Raw genomic sequence first — 16002 nt, 5'->3', positions numbered from 1 at the left:
TTTTTCTTTTTTTTATAATCCACATATATATGTTAGCATACTGTATTTGTTTTTCTCTTTCTGACTTACTTCACTCTGTATGACAGTCTCTAGGTCCATCCACCTCACTACAAATAACTCAATTTCATTTCTTTTTATGGCTAATATTCCATTGTATATATGTGCCACACCTTCTTTATCCATTCATCTGTTGATGGACACTTAGGTTGCTTCCATGTCCTGGCTATTGTAAATAGAGCTGCAGTGAACACTGTGGTACATGACTCTTTTTGAATTATGGTTTTCTCAGGGTATATGCCCAGTAGTGGGATTGCTGGGTCGTATGGTAGTTCTATTTTTAGTTTTTTAAGGAACCTCCATACTGTTCTCCATAGTGGCTGTATCAATTTACATTCCCACCAACAGTGCAAGAGGGTTCCCTTTTCTCCACACCCTCTCCAGCATTTGTTTGTAGCACAAATCCAATCTTTCTTAAGAGCACATCTGGTGATGCATCTTCTCTCACTAAATTCCTTCCATGACTCCTCATTCTTTTAGGATAAAGTTCAGACTCGTTGGCTCAGCACAGAAGGCCCCTCACAATTTGCCCACTAGGCTCTGAGGATCTGGCAGTGAATAAGAGATAAATTCTTGACCCTCAAGAAGTGTACATTCTGGTAGGGGAGATAAATGAAATACTACTGAAATTATTAATAAAAACTTTGAGGGCGTGTTTAAGGGTACCCAGACCCATAGGTACAAGATAATCCATGTAGCTTTGAAAACTATTAGAATATCTGAGCTAGATGAAAACTTAACCATCATCTTAACTCTCTCATTTAATTTACCCATGAGAAGTCCAAGGCACAGAGACCAAAGCCCAGTAGGTATTATTGCCAGTGTTTTCTTATTCTAGAAGAGCACATGATTCCTTCTTAGAGTCTTGATTATTGTTACCTCTATTTTTTTTTTTAACATTTGAATGTTGATGTCAATTTCAGATATAAAATTGGTATTTTTTGTTGTTTTTAAAAAGAGTCCTTATATTTTATATACATATTTAAATATTTATGGATGAAACGATATAATATCTAGGAAGTGATTGAAAATAATCAGGTGAGGGGAATGGAAGGTGTCATAGAAAACAAGATTGGTTATGAGTTAAGAGTTATGGATTTTTAGAAATGGGGGCTCTGCTGGGAGGCATGTTCTCTGCGCAGCCACCTGGACCCCCGCCATCGCCGCGGGGGCTTCTTCAGGCCACACCAGGCATTCCAAGAACTTCTCACAGTACCTTGGTGGATGAGTTGGCGTCATCTTTCGAGCCTTGTTTTGCTTCTCTGGTGAGTCAGGATTATGTCAATAGTACAGATCAGGAAGAAATTCCAACTGGTGTTGATCAGTGTATCCAGAAATTTCTAGATATTGTGAGACAGACAGTATGTTTTTTCCTACCAAAAAGATTGCAGTTACCTGTTCAGAAACCAGAGCAAGTTATCAAAGAGGATGTCTCGGAACTGAGGAATGAATTACAGCGAAAGGATGCTCTGGTTCAGAAGCACTTAACAAAACGGAGACACTGGCAACAGGTGCTGGAGGACATCAACATGCAGCCCAAAAAGCCAGCTGACACCCCTCAGGGTTCCCTGGCCTACCTTGAGCAGGCGTCTGCAAATATCCCTGCACCGATGAAGCAAACCTGAGGAAAAGCCACCTGAAAATGAGCTGGTGGCTGAGTCAGCCCAGACACAGTCTTGCCAAACATCACTTCTTGTAGACATAACATTTTGGGAGAACTCTTTGCCAGAGAATGAGATGCTTTTAGTTTTGTGCTCTCACCTAAAAATGTCCACCTATTTTCATAAGCGTTATTTCTGGAGTACTTTATAAAATGCTTACTGCTTTAGTAAACCAAGCGTATTGTCTGTCTTTAGCAAAGTTTAAGACTGTTAGTGTGATGCTTTTTACATATTCCTTTTTATGTTTTTGGTTTTTGTGTTTTTTTCTGCTTGTTTTTATCTTTATTTTTGTATGACTGTTAATCTCTCTGTTTCCAGTTTTAGATTAGTTTGTATGATCTGAGGGGAAAAGCTTGTATGATCTGATCTGCATATCAAAGGATGAGGATTTTGGCTGTAGGCCTTTTATGATAATTTACCCATCAGTGGCAGTATACAAAAATATGTAAATTTGCTTGTTTTTCACGACTTTGAACTACCTCAAGAAGAGGAATCTAATGCAACAATTAACACTTCCAGAACCCCAGAACGAGGATATTTTGTAAATAGGTTGGAAGAGGATTATAATATCGTAGGTTAGTGTAGTAACTGTTACTGTACTATAGTAACCTAGTGCTATAGGAATCCAGTAGTATCCTTAAGTTAATGTTGACTTTTATTGGGGGTAAGTTTATATTTTTTGTAGTGTTTACTTACTTTTTCTGGAGGGGAGGTGGTAGGAGCAGTGATATGCTAAGTGATATTCATTTATGCAATAATCAGTTTAACTAACGGAGCGGACCCTGCTCTCAACAGGGGCATAGGTGAAATATGAGGGTTAAAGCTTGCTGTGATAATCTCTGAGTTTTGTTTATTTGTTCTGCTATTTGGAGCAGATTTTTCCATTAATGAAGGTTCTTGCTAATGGATGGTGTTGATTCCAAGGGACTGGGCCCTTGAGGTGGGAGGCTGGCTGCAGGGTGCATGGGAGACTTGGTGTTTGGGAAGATACTTTACCCTCTGTCGGTCACACAGGCCACCTCAGATTGTCTGTTGAACCGCTGTTGAGAAATACAAACCGGCATTGTGCCTGGTCTCCCTGCATGAGGCTTTCCTTTCCCTGGTGTTTACATTCCCTCATTAGATTACACCCCTTCACCCTCAATGAGCGCAGCACTGTTTTCTGAACAGGCAGTAATTCTGTGACTCAGTGTCTTGGCTCGCTTTTCCTCCAGCCTTGAAGGTCCCGCCCCACCCACCTTGACATCCACTCGAGTTCCCGTCTGGCCTGGACGCTACCTGGTCTCTGCAGCCTCCAAACGCCCTCTCCATCGTATTCACAGGACACAGGACTTCTTGTCTCTTCTGCCAGCCTTGCTTGGTTCTCTTTCTGGGGTTAGTGATCTGTCTCTTTGTTCCTCATGAGAAGTAGGCATTATTCCCCTCTGAATATACAGGGACCACTTATTAATTTTTATACATAATAACTTAGTACTTATTTTTGTTTGTGTGCGTGTGTGTATGGGACACAGCTGGAGGCCAACGAATTCCCTCAAGCAGAGTATATAGTTAAACAAAGCTTTTAAAAGTTGTTTTTAATCACATTATCTGATTTCAAGGTTGTTAACCTGGTCATCTCGTGCCAATCAGAAGCTCTGATTGGCAGCTTTAGATTTCTTGATTAAAAACCTAACGGATTACATGTTAGGCATTCTTTCAGTAATGAAGAGGTTCTTAGTGAAAAGTTCAGGAACTATTCTATTTGGTGCTTAGTAAAAATATTTTGAATTAATGTGTGCACCAGTTATTGTCATTTCTTTATTAAATTCAAAAGTTTTCTTCCAAATAAACATTTCACTTAAAAAAAAAAAGAATTATGGAAGCTGAGTGATGGTTACATGGAGGTTCATTATAGAAACCTTTTACTTTTGCCTTTGGAAAATTTTCCATAATAAAAATTTAAAAAAAGAGCATGAGAATCCTTTGGTACAGGTTCTCTGGGTTCCATCCCAGCTCCTGGGGTCCTTCTCAGGAGACATCAGCCTATATGTCTCCAACTGAGTCTGCAGAAAGTTTTGCAGATCCTCCTGAAAAGGGGGGCCATGCCTCCTCTGGTGGGTTCAGGTCCAAGAGGCATGAAAACAAACAAACAAACCAATCCCAGGAGGTAAAACCAAAAAAAAGGACCAGAAGATGAAGGAGGAACCCCAAAGATGATGTTCGTCCCGGCTGGGCAGTGGCAGTGCCTTCTTTGTGCCAGTGCCTAAGCAGTACTTGGCTATGCAGACAGCCATCCTGGTTCTAGTACTGCCTCTGTTACCTACCAGCTGTGTGACTTTGGGCAAATTACTTAACTTCTCTGTGCCTCTGTTTCCTCACCTATAAAACGGGGATAAGAGTACCAATTTTTTGTGAGGATTATGTGTTAATGCCTGGCATGGAGTAAGTGCTAAATAAATGTTAGCTGTTGTTGCTATTATTATTATTATTGCCTGAGCTTCCGAACAATCAGTGGCAAAGTGCATGTGGGGTAAAGAGCAGCACGAGAAAATGCAGCTCACTCCACGGTTCTCACCATCCGCAGCACAGCGACCAACACAAAGGCTCCGACTGCTGCTGATGTGACATATGCTGAAGTCCCCAGGTTGGAGAGGGGTGCTGTGCTAAAGGGTGGGAAGCAGAGGGTTTCTCCCCACTGCGGGCCCACCAGGACCTCCCCCGGGAGACAGGGCTCACTGGGGGTGTGGCTACCAGCAGCCCTCAGTGGGAGGCGGACTTCCTAGGATGGGCCAGGGGGTCCTGCCCAAAGGCCCGGCACCAACCTGGGCTGGACAGGTTTCCGAGGGATGAAGACGGCGGTGGAGGAGCAGCGGGGACGCCGTGGAAGAGGCTCCTTCCCTTCCAGCTCGGCCACTGGCAGCCGCAGGTTCTGGGCCCGGTGGGTGGGGCCAGCGGTGAGGCGGTTCTCAGGCAGGAACCGGTCCAGGTCCACGTACTGCAGGTGGAAAGTCTCGCCGTCTCGGCGGAAGGCCTGGTCCCGGACGCGCAGCACGAGGGAGGCCGAGCTGGCCACGGTGCTGGCTGCCGCAGCCGTCTCTTCCCCCGGCTTTTCCTTCCCCTTCTCCTTATCAGGGTGCGCCTCGCGCGGGGGTGGGGGTGGTTCTCCATCAGCTTCTCCAGGACCAGTGAAAAGGAACCAGCCAGGCCTCTTTCCCCAGCGGCGCATCCCAGCCTCAGGCCTGACCCAGCCTGCGGCGCCCCAGGCAGCTTCTTTCAGCCATGCGCATCTTGCGACCGGAAATGGGCAGCTACTGCGCAGGCGCCTCGCGGCCCCCTTCCCCGCCTCCTCCCCTCCCCCACCTCTCCCGTGCCCCTTGTGTTGGCCGCAGCCCTGGTCATCTTAATTTTATCTTTCTATTAAATTTATATGAGTCTTGTCTTAATAAAATCGCCAGCCCTTTGAGGGGGAAACACTGGCGTGTCCATAGTGCATGTGCCTGCAGTGCCCTTTAGCCACAATATAAGGTTCTCCGTCGTTACTTGTTGGATTCTCTGAAGCTGGACGTTCCGAAGTTCTCCAAACTTTCCTCCATCGGATAGTGCTGGTGGCTTTGCCCTCGGAAATTCCAGCTAGGCCTGGACCTGGTACCCTCTGCAGGACGACTTTGAGATGTGTTTGGTGGCTTGAAGAGGAAAAAAAACAGTCCTTGAAGAACAGGTATTTATTGAATAGGCACTCAGGGCAGCTTTGGTGCTGGAGATATAACAAACAAATCAGTCCAAAACCACTGCTCTCAAGGAGCTGATGTTATTTTCCCATCCTCCTTACACTTTATGAACAAGGATATACTTATATTCATTCATTCATTTGCCAAGCACTCTTCCAGGTTTCTGTGTTAAAACATATTCCAGTGAGTTGAGATAACAAATAAATGATTTTGGATGGTGCTGAATACTGTGAAGTAAATAAAACAGGTTAATGCTTAGGGAATGATAGGCAATCGTGGTGAGGGAGGGAACAGGGATTCTGTGCATAAATTGCATTGAATGGAAGGTGACCAAAATAATAAATAGGTACCCCTCATGCAGATAACTGGGAGATTCCAGGTAGCTAGGGCATCCAGTTCAAAGGTGCTGACGAGGGAAGAAGACAGGAAGCAATGAGAACAGTTAGGCAGCTAATGCAGTAGCCCATGAAAGCTGACCTGTGCCAGGCAAGGTACTGACACTTTAACAGATATTGTGTTTTTATTAACCCAAATAATTCCTTGTATTTCATTTATTATCTATGAATAAAGTAGGTAATCTCTAGAAAGGAAGGACCAAGCTCATGATCAGAGAGTATGATAGGAGTAGATGTGTAACTATTAAGAGAACCTAAGTCCAGGGCTCTTGCCACTGTACCCTCATGGCTAGAAACTCCCCGTTGTGGTTTAGGGCAGCCTCACTCTCTTATCTCTTCAGCTCTGCCTAGTCCTTTCCCAATAAATCATGTGTCAGAATGAAAATTCTTTTGCTGTGAGTCAGTGTTTGGGTTTGTCCCAATAAGATGGAGAGCCAAGGCACTCTTCTTTTTTTTCTTTCATAAATTTATTTATTTTATTTATTTACTTTTGGCTGCGTTGGGCCTTCACTGCTGTGCGCAGGCTCTGCTCGTCGTTGCGGTATGTGGGCTTCCCATCGTGGTGTCTTCTCTTGTTGTGGAGCAGGGGCTCTAGGCGCTTGGGCTTCAGCAGTTGTGGCTCGCGGGCTCTAGAGCGCGGGCCCAGTAGTTGTGGCGCATGGGCTTAGTTGCTTCGTGGCATGTGGGATCCTCCGGGACCATGGATGGAACCCGTGTCCCCTGCATTGGCAGGTGGATTCTTAACCACTGCGCCACCAGGGAAGCCCGCAAGTCACTCTTGTGCAGCCTTTTTCAATTGACTGAGCAAAGGGTTCCTAATTACAGGCTTTAACAATTCCATCCACTTAGGCACTTAGGTGTTTTTTGTTTTTGTTTTTTGTCTCCATATGGAACAGAGAGCATCAGAATGACAGCTGGATTCTAGGCAGCAATTACCAGGAATTTTTGGAAAGCTTGTCATGAGAAGATAGGTTAACTAATTATTCATTAAAACATTTATTGAATACCAAGTCAATGCCAAACATTGGACTGGGGCTGGTGATAAAATGGTGAGTAACAGCATACAGGTTCACTGCCCTCATGGAGTTTTAGTCTAGTGGGTGTACAGGCAGAGATAAATTGTATTAGGGAGGTGCACAGGGCGTAAGAGCTTGTAAAGGGAGAATTAACCTGGTCAGTTAAATCTGAGAAGATTTCCCAGAGAAAACTATGCTTGTACAAATAATAGAAAATTATTCTTATTATTTTTTATTGAAGTATAGTTGATTCAGAATATTATATTAGTTTCAGGTGTACATCATAGTGCTTAAATATTTTTACAGTTTATACTCCATTAAAAGTTATTGCAAGATAATGGCTATAATCCCCTGTGGTATACAATTTATCCTTGTTGCTTATCTAGAAAATTATTTTTGAATGCCTCTGAAAAGCCAAGGCAAAACACACTGAAGCTGAAGCGATGGTGAGGAAAAAACCTGGCACACTATTCCGTAGTCGTACAGGCTTCCTGCTATGTTCTTTGGACAGAAGGTTGTTCCTGCCTCTGGGCCTTTGCACTTGCTTCTGATGATTCTGGTCATCAGGATCTCATGGCAGAGGCTCCTTCGTATTCTTCTCCTGGTCACTTTTCTATGAGCCCCTTATTTAAACTAGTCCCTGCTTATCACTCTCTCACAACACCCTTTGTTTTCTTCATATGTAGTGATCTTGTTTTTTCTTCCATTTATTTCTTTACTGACTGTTTTTTTTTTCCCACTAGATTGTAAGCTCCAAGAGCCTGGGCTCCTGCAACTCTTGTTCACATCACCTGGCCCAAGTTTGAGACATGGTAGGTGCTCAGTAAATGTTGCCAAATGAAAGAGAATGATGAAGATAAATATATATCAATAATTGAAAAATAATGAAGGATAAGTGTGTGCACAAGAAGGTTTGTTCTGTTTTGAGTTAATAATTTATTTTGCAGAAAGTTAACCATGTTATATGCCCTTCACATAGCAAAATTCCCTTCAAGATTCCCTTAAAGATGAAGCTGCTACACAATTCTTTATTGAAGAGGAGAAATGCACTTGTAGTTTGCATAATCTGAGATTTATTTTTTAAAATAAGCCCCAGGAAATTTACTTTGAAGCACATAAAAAAGGATAGATTAATGGAGAGAGAGATACCCCTTCATTCCTCCCTGCCTCCTTCCTCCTTCCCTCCCTCCCGTCTTCCCTCCCTCCCTGCCTCCCTCCCTCCCTTCCTCCCTCTCTCCTTTCTTCCCTCCTTCCCTCCCTTCTTTCCTCCCTCCCTCCTTCCCTCTCTCTCTCCCTTCTTCCCTCCTTTCCTCCCTCCCTCCCTCCATTCCTTCCTTCCTAGCTTTGTTCCTTCCACACATCTTTGTTGAGTGTCTCTATCATGTCAGGCAGTCTCTACTCTCATGGCTATTGCAGGTTATAGTGGAAAACAAATTAATTAAGGAATCACACAAATGGATATAAACTTATCCCTGTAGTGATTACTACAAAGTGTATCACAGGAGGCCTTGACTTAATAGGGAAGCTTCCCTAGGATTGTTGTCAAGCAAAGGGCTCGCTGCTCGATGCACATAGAAGCCAATGCTATGGCACTGGCTTTTGAGAAAAGAGCTTTATTTTGAGGCCAGCCGACAAGGAGACAGGAGGCAGGGCTCAAATCTACCTCTGCCATCTGAGGGTTCGGTCAAATTTTATGAGTTAGTGGAGGATGGGTTGGTATGCAGAAATGCCGGTGGGGCAGGTTTTGATTAGTGAGTTTTGGAACTTGGCCATTTATGGTAAGATATGGTAGGAGGCTTCAACATGGGATCTTCTAGGACAATGGACCCTTCTCTTCTGAAAGGATTCTGGTGTTCAAGTTCCAGTCATGTCCTGATCCTTTGGGTCCCTGGGGATGGTGGTGGGGACTTTGGTTCTGGGTGTTATTTGAGGTCAAAAATATTCTCCTTTGTGTGCTTTGGCTGCCTGACTTGCAGTTTTGTTCTGTTGTCTCTGAAAAAACTCAGTATCTTGTTAGAAAGAAGATAGGTCTAGTTTGGGCTTGTTCTGCGGTTACAGGATTGCAGGTGATTGGCAACTAACCAGGTGAGAAGGAGAGAGGGCAGGGAGGGTGACAGAGCAGTTCAGACACTGGATTCAGGAGCAAAGACCCTGAAGCAGAAGAGTGTGTGAGACTTGAAAGAAGCCATTGGGGCTAAAGCAGAGGGAGCAAGTGGTACAAGGTGGGGCAGGGTGCATGGGGGAGGGCCAATGCTGGTAGTCTGTTGGCAACCACCAAGTTTCATCTTTATTCCAAGAACCATGGGAATCCATCGAAGAATTTCAGGTAGAGCTGTAACATAACTCTCACGAGTCACTTAGTTTAAAGAGACAGAAGTCTGGCCAATTAAGCCATCTTTATTCATGTGGCCAGAGAGCAGAGGGCAGAAATGATCTGCAGGATTGACCGTCTAAATTCTAACTCAGCGCTCAGTGATCTGGGAAGTTGTGAAAGTAACAGGCCTTGGTTCTTCTCCTCTGAGAATCTTATTGAATAAGCTGTTAAAGAACAAAAATTCAACCAGGGAAACTGGAAGATTTAATTAGCTTTATTCAATGATTCATGAATTGGACAGTATCCCAGTGAGTAAAGGAAGGAGGCTCTGAGGGGCTATACAAATGGAAAGTTTTTATAGGAAGAAGGGAGGGGCAAGGAAGCCATTAGCAAAGTATTTTTAGGCCAGACACCCTCATTTTCAGAAAATTCCACACTAGTTAATTAAGATTACATTTCTGGGGAAGGTTGAAACTGCAGTTAAGTCAGATATTGTAGAGGTTTGGTATCATGGGCTTTAGCACAAGTGACACTTCTTGGGCTTATGGTTTTCTCTTTAACACATGCCCATATGCGTCATGTTTCTGGATGGGTGTAATAAGCATCCATCTAGAGGGCTGCAGATTTCTTCAAGTCTCTGTGGGAGGAGCAAACAAAATCATCAGTAGGTGAGACTGTCATGTCAAAGGAGCTACTTCATGGAACATTTGCTCTTTTGCTTAATTCAGGGCAACATTGTCATCTTCAGCTGTATCTGAAAGGTGTCTTTCTTTCTTGCCCAGTGGAGGGAGTCAGATACACTGAATTATTTTTTAGAAGGTGAGTTCACCGTTTCTATATGAAGGAGATTGAGTTTTTCTTTCATTTTATTCTCTTCTGTACTCCAAAGCATCACTTATCCTTTTCTCTAGTATTAAAAGAAAAAGCTCCTTGAATCTCTGTAAGATAAAGCATATACCTGTAAGCCAACCCATCCTGTACCCACTTACCCTTCCTATTTTATAACGTGAAAGATATTTTTCTAGGCTCTGGTGATACCGCAATGAATAGGAGAGATGTGAGTCTTGTCCACATGGAGTTCCTGGTCTAGCTTGGGAGACACATATTACATAGTTTATTACCCAATATGGTATTTAATCATGATTGTGATAAAGGTCAGAAATGAAGAGAACCAGGTGCTGTAAGAACAAGTGACAGGTTTAGTCTTGGGGGCAAGGGAAGACTAAGATGAGGAAAAGACCTTTGAGGTGAGCTTTGGAGAGTGAATGGAAATTGACAAGGTGACAGGAGGGGAGGTGGCAGGTTGGAAGAATATTCTAGGTGGAAGAAAAGATGACCAAGGCTATGATATGGCAAGGGGCAGGGAGTTATGTAGCAACTGAAGGGAGGCTAGATATCTGGAGGGCAGAAAAGAAGGAGGGCAGTGGTAGAAAGCCTGAAAATGGAACACTATTCAGGGATCAGATCAGACCAGGCCTGGCCTTGCTGGCGTATTTAAGATACTGCTTTTTTTTCTTTTTCCTAATCCCCAAAGAAAAAATTATTCAACCAAGGTCACTGGCTGTTAATTTGACCAGCACAGTGTTCTCTAAGGAACTATGAATGCTTCAGGATGAGTATGGATTTGCAGTTCCTTCAGGTCTCTCCAGTGTTGGACAGTCACCCCTGCCCGATCCACACACTTATGTCCCACTGGACCCTGCAGACATCTTAGTTTGCAACCCTGGACCAGATGATTTGAGAGTCCTTCCCACCACTTAAGTTCTAAAGCATGTCAAGGCTCTTTGGGGGATACAAGACAAATAATACACAACCCTGGTTTATAAGAAGCTTGAAATTTAGTAGGACAACAAGGCATTTTCACTAAGAAGTACCTGGAAGGCAGTAGGTAAATGGTAGGAATTACTATTATCATTTCTGTTGTCGCTGTTGTTCCCTGTAGAGTCTCACGTCCATGCTGGGCATACGGATGTTGCTTAATAAATAATTGTTGGGTGAATGATGCATAAGCCAGTGAACAGTCTGGGGACCAGCAGTGAAGGGAAATGAGAGCTGTGAGTTGAGAGACTGTCATTACCTGCCAGTGTCTCCAAATGCCTTCAACAAGGGCTTATTCACATACTGCAGCCCGTGCTTTGCACACAGTGACCTCACCAGAGGTGCCACCTTGTGATAATTATGGCACGGCATTGTGGGGAACAGACTAGGGAAACAGAGAGAAGAGATATAAAGCTTAGACCTAAAGAGAAACCCAGAGTTTTCTTTCCCCATTATAAAATAAAATTATATCAGCCACGCAGACCCAACCTTGGACTTGCACGATACTTTTGTTCTGGGAAGTTAAGGAACCTGATGGAGCACTCATCTCTTAGCCCTCTGCAAGCCCTGTGGGTGGCAAATGTTTAGGCAGAACTAAGAGAATTCATATTAGCTCCATCAGTAGGTTTCGTTTTGACCAGATCAAATGTAAGTATAGGGTTTTCTACCATTTTGAACGACCCAGAGAGCTGGAGATATCAACCCCCCTACCCCACCCCTGCTAATCTCCATCTTTATCTTTGTCTCTGTCTCTCTAACTTCTGCACCATGAATAGATGAATATTCAATAAGTTCTAATCATGGTATATAGCTAAAAGTCCCAGGAAAGGAATAAGAAGTGAGGAGAGATGGGTTTTTATCCAAGGTTTTCACTAATCAGCCAGATGACTGTCTTGGGTTTTAACCTCTTCTTTGATAAACTATAAATAATAATCCTTCTTTTGTTTGGCTGAAATTTTCAAGGACTAACATGAGAAAAAGAATGAGAAAACCCCTTGAACAAATATAAGGTCTCTTTCCTTCTTTGACTATCATAGACATGGCTTAGACAAAGAGAATGTGGAAAGTCTCTCCCCTGAATATTCTGGAGAAATTGACTCTCAAAATATTATCATTTTCTCTTTCTTTCAGGCATATCTCCCTAACTGACCCACTGGTAAAGTATTTCCAGATCCCATCTAGAAATTGCAGCAGGGACTCCACTTCATTATTCATTATTTTGTAACATTGGCTCTAAAGATACAGGTAAGTAAATATTTAAATTAAATTGTAGTTAAGTTTCAACAGAAATTGGTTACCCAATCGCCATGATTTTTCTTGGCTTTTGCCAACAAACCAAATGCAAAGAAAACAATCACCAATTCCTAAGCCCATAGGAATCTGGAAACTGAGTCCCTGGTACTTTTCCAAGATTTCACTCCACTTACTCACAATTGTTTCACCTCCTTCATTTCTTTCTTCCCTTCCTTACCATTGACGTTAATAGAAAAATAGCAGCCTTTAGAGAATTCTGGTTCATGTTTTCTCTTTTAGATCCCAAGCCTAGGGCTCTGCTCTGGACTATATGGGGGGCAGTTATAAGTGACAGCCCTTGCCCTTTATCATGAACTGTTTCTCTCACTCACTGGTGCTCAATTTGAAAGTTCAAGTGCCCAGTGAGCCAGTCATTGAAAAAGGACTGTTCAACATTACAGGTGGCCAAGACCTGCAAAGAAAAAGCTTACATTAGATATAAATGAGCCCAAATGTCAAACAAAGAAAATGTTTAGTTGTTCTTTTATTCAGTCAATCATTCCACAAGTGCTTATTGAGTACCTATTTTGTGTAAGAAACCATGAGGGATAAAAAAGATACACAGTCCCAGGTCTCAAGGAGCTTACAATTTAAAAAGGCAATAAGACATTTCGCTAAGTATATATGAGGCAATAGATATGAAGAAGTATGTAGGATTTGAGGGAGCTAAGTCACTCTCAGCCCTCAAATACAGAAGACTAAGGTGTCATGAATGAGGACTTTGGCAGATGGAAGTAGGATTGTAGGACTTTGGTAGAAATTGCAGGGGTTTGAATACCATTTCCATAGGGTAGACTGAAAGAACTTCTAAATGAGGAGTACGGCATGCAAGGGCTTTAGTCAAGGGTTCTGTGCATAGAAATGCATTTCTATACAAATATTTCCTTTGTAATCTAAGGTATTTTATTTTATACATTTAAAAACATTATCCTGAGGAGAAGTTCACAGGCTTCTCCAGACTACCTAGATTAAGAACCTTTACGAATGTCATTTTATTCAGTGCCTTTCTAAGGTTTAGTTCTTGTTGGCGTTGTTGCCATTTTGAATGTTATTTTTGTGGCTGCTCTATGTGGTTGCTCAAAGTGTAATTTAGAGCACCTTGGGTTTCCCGAGGACACTTTCAGGGAATCTGCAAGGTCAAAACGATTCCCATAATCCTTCTAAGACAGTATTTGCCTTTTTCATTCTCATTCTCTCATGCTTATAGAATGCATTTTTCCAGAGGCTACTAAACATGGGATGACATCGTCACTCTGATGTTAATATGCATTGGCTTTATTCTTATTATTTTAAAACTCTCAGTATTAATTTCAAATACAGTAAATATCAGTGGATATAACCTCTGTAAACAAAAGCTCTTTGAGGTTCTCAATAACTTTTAAGAGTGTGAAGTGGTTCTGTGACCAAGCAGTTTGAGAACCACTACTCTCTGGAAGGTCCACTGAATCTGGGAATGAGCTTGGAGAAGGAAGCAGTGTAATGACTGGATTCTCCAGTTAATCATGGCACAGCCAGTGGAAGGCTTAGGAGGCAGGTGTATTCTGCATGGGTCACAATTCTGTTAATCGTTAACAGCATGCTTGCAGAGCATGCCATGTTTCCTCTCTGGGCCTCTTCATCTATACAATGAAATGAGGTGGATTCCAGGGTCCTTCTAGGTCATAAAATTCATTCTCTAATTCTAGGAGTCTCAGATTCATTGAAAGCCTGTTTCATGTTGGGCAGGGGTCAGCAAACCTTTTCTATAAAGTGCCAGACAGTAAATATTTTAATTCTCCATCACAGCTACTCAGTTCTGCTGTTGTAGCATGAAAGCTGTCATAGATAATATGTAAATGTGTGAGCATGGCTGTGTTCCAATAAAACTTTATTTATAAAAACAGAGAGTGGGCTGGATTTCGCCCTTGGACTATACTTTACTAACCCTTGGTTTGGAGCAAAAGCTCTGAAATCGAACTGCCTAAGTTTAAAACCTGCTTCTACCACTTATTAGCTGTGTGGTCTTATGCAAGTTACTCAACGTCTTCATGCCTCAATTTTATCATCTATAAAGTGGGAATATAGCATGTATCTCATGTAGTTACATGCAAAGCAGTTGACAGTGCTTGGCCCCTGGCAAGCATTCAATAAGTATGAATTATTATTATTTGACATAAACAGACTGTAAATCAGGGTGCTTTGATGATGCTTTCCCAGGAACTCCATGATTACCTGAGTGCTAAGCCAGTCCTTGTTCTCCTCTCTGCTCATTTTCATTGGTATGTGGCTCATCTGGGTAACATATGCAATCCAGGGACTTTCAAGAAACCTTTCAGAGAATAGAAGGAGGAAGCAGTCACTCCTTGGGGAGTTTCAGTTCCAACTACTGGCAGATCTGACTGAGCATTAAAGGAAATGGCAGGGACTCAAAGGTTCCAATAATATGGTGGTTATTTGTTTTCTTCTTTTATTTTAAAATTAATTTTTATTGGAGTAGAGTTGCTTTACAATGTTATGTTAATTTCTACTGTACAACAAAGTGAATCAGCTGTATGTATACATATATCCCCTCTTTTTTGGATTTCCTTCCCATTTAGGTCACCACAGAGCATCGAGTAGAGTTCCCTGTGCTATACAGTAGGTTCTCATTAGTTATCTATTTTATACACAGTATCAATAGTGTATATATGTCAATCCCAATCTCCCAGTTCCTCCTGCCCCCCCCCCCCGCCCCCCGCTTTCCCCCTTGGTATCCATACATTTGTTCTCTACGTCTGTGTCTCTACTTCTGCTTTGCAAATAAGATCATCTATACCATTTTTCTGGATTCCACATATATGTGTTAATATACGATATTTGTTTTTCTCTTTCTGACTTCACTCTGTATGACAGTCTTTGGAGGCCTTTTACATCTAGAGATGACACACTAAGCATTCAGTCACATGACCTGCCTTGCAGCCTAATGTGCCCCCAAAGCTTGCTCTGGCATTGGTGCAAGGCTCAAAAGATACCTAGGTAACTTTAAGGGTGTATGCAAAGTGATTAACAGCTTGGACTTTGTCATCAGATAGAGCTGGGTTCAAGTTCTGATCTGGCACTGCCACTGGCCCTTATTTGCTCTATAACCTTCAGCAAGTGATTTAATTTCTCTGAGCTTCAGCTCTCTTATCAGAAAAATGAAGCTGTAAAGTCAAAAACAGACATATTGAAATGCATAAGCTTTGACATCATATTCACCAATGTCAAAGCAACTGATAGGTGAAGCACAAAGAAGAAAGACAATTAAAGACAAAATAAGGAGCAGTAGAATTTCTACCACACTATACCTGAAGAAACAGAAGAGCATGGCTAACTTCTCCAAGAACCAGATCAACAGATAAACCACGACAGATAACAATGAACTTATTAGTTAATTATAAGCATGCTCTATTGTTCCAATGCAAAAGAAACATAGAAACATTATACTTAGTGACTAATAGTAATAATAATACTATAATGATAATGATAATAATGTAGCAGTTAACATTTATTGAGGCTTCCTTTATGATCTTTTTTACTGTCCCATTAATGCTCATGACAATCGTATGTTGTAGGTACTGTCACTAGCCCCACTTTACAAATGTAAAAGCCAAAGTGTAGAGAAATTAACTAAGGTCATACAGCTAACATGTGGTAGAGCCTGGAACACAGACAAGTCTGACTCCGGAGTCCCCATTTAGCCCTTGGAAACAAAGAAACGCCCAACATTTCTTGTTACACACA

At 42.3% G+C, this 16002-nt stretch overlaps 1 protein-coding gene across 1 annotated transcript; it reads left to right on the top strand.

The window, feature by feature from the left end:
* Positions 1-1163: 1163 nt before the first annotated feature.
* On the top strand, positions 1164-1682 carry LOC118900243 (mediator of RNA polymerase II transcription subunit 28-like). The gene has a single exon (XM_036862623.1). The coding sequence runs from the start codon at positions 1164-1166 to the stop codon at positions 1680-1682; it is 519 nt and encodes a 172-aa protein (XP_036718518.1).
* Positions 1683-16002: the final 14320 nt, after the last annotated feature.

This window comes from Balaenoptera musculus, chromosome 8 (genome assembly GCF_009873245.2).
Source record: "Balaenoptera musculus isolate JJ_BM4_2016_0621 chromosome 8, mBalMus1.pri.v3, whole genome shotgun sequence".
NCBI lineage: Eukaryota > Metazoa > Chordata > Mammalia > Artiodactyla > Balaenopteridae > Balaenoptera > Balaenoptera musculus.
Note: the sequence above shows the minus strand (reverse complement) of the source record. Positions and strands in the feature narration are given on the sequence as shown.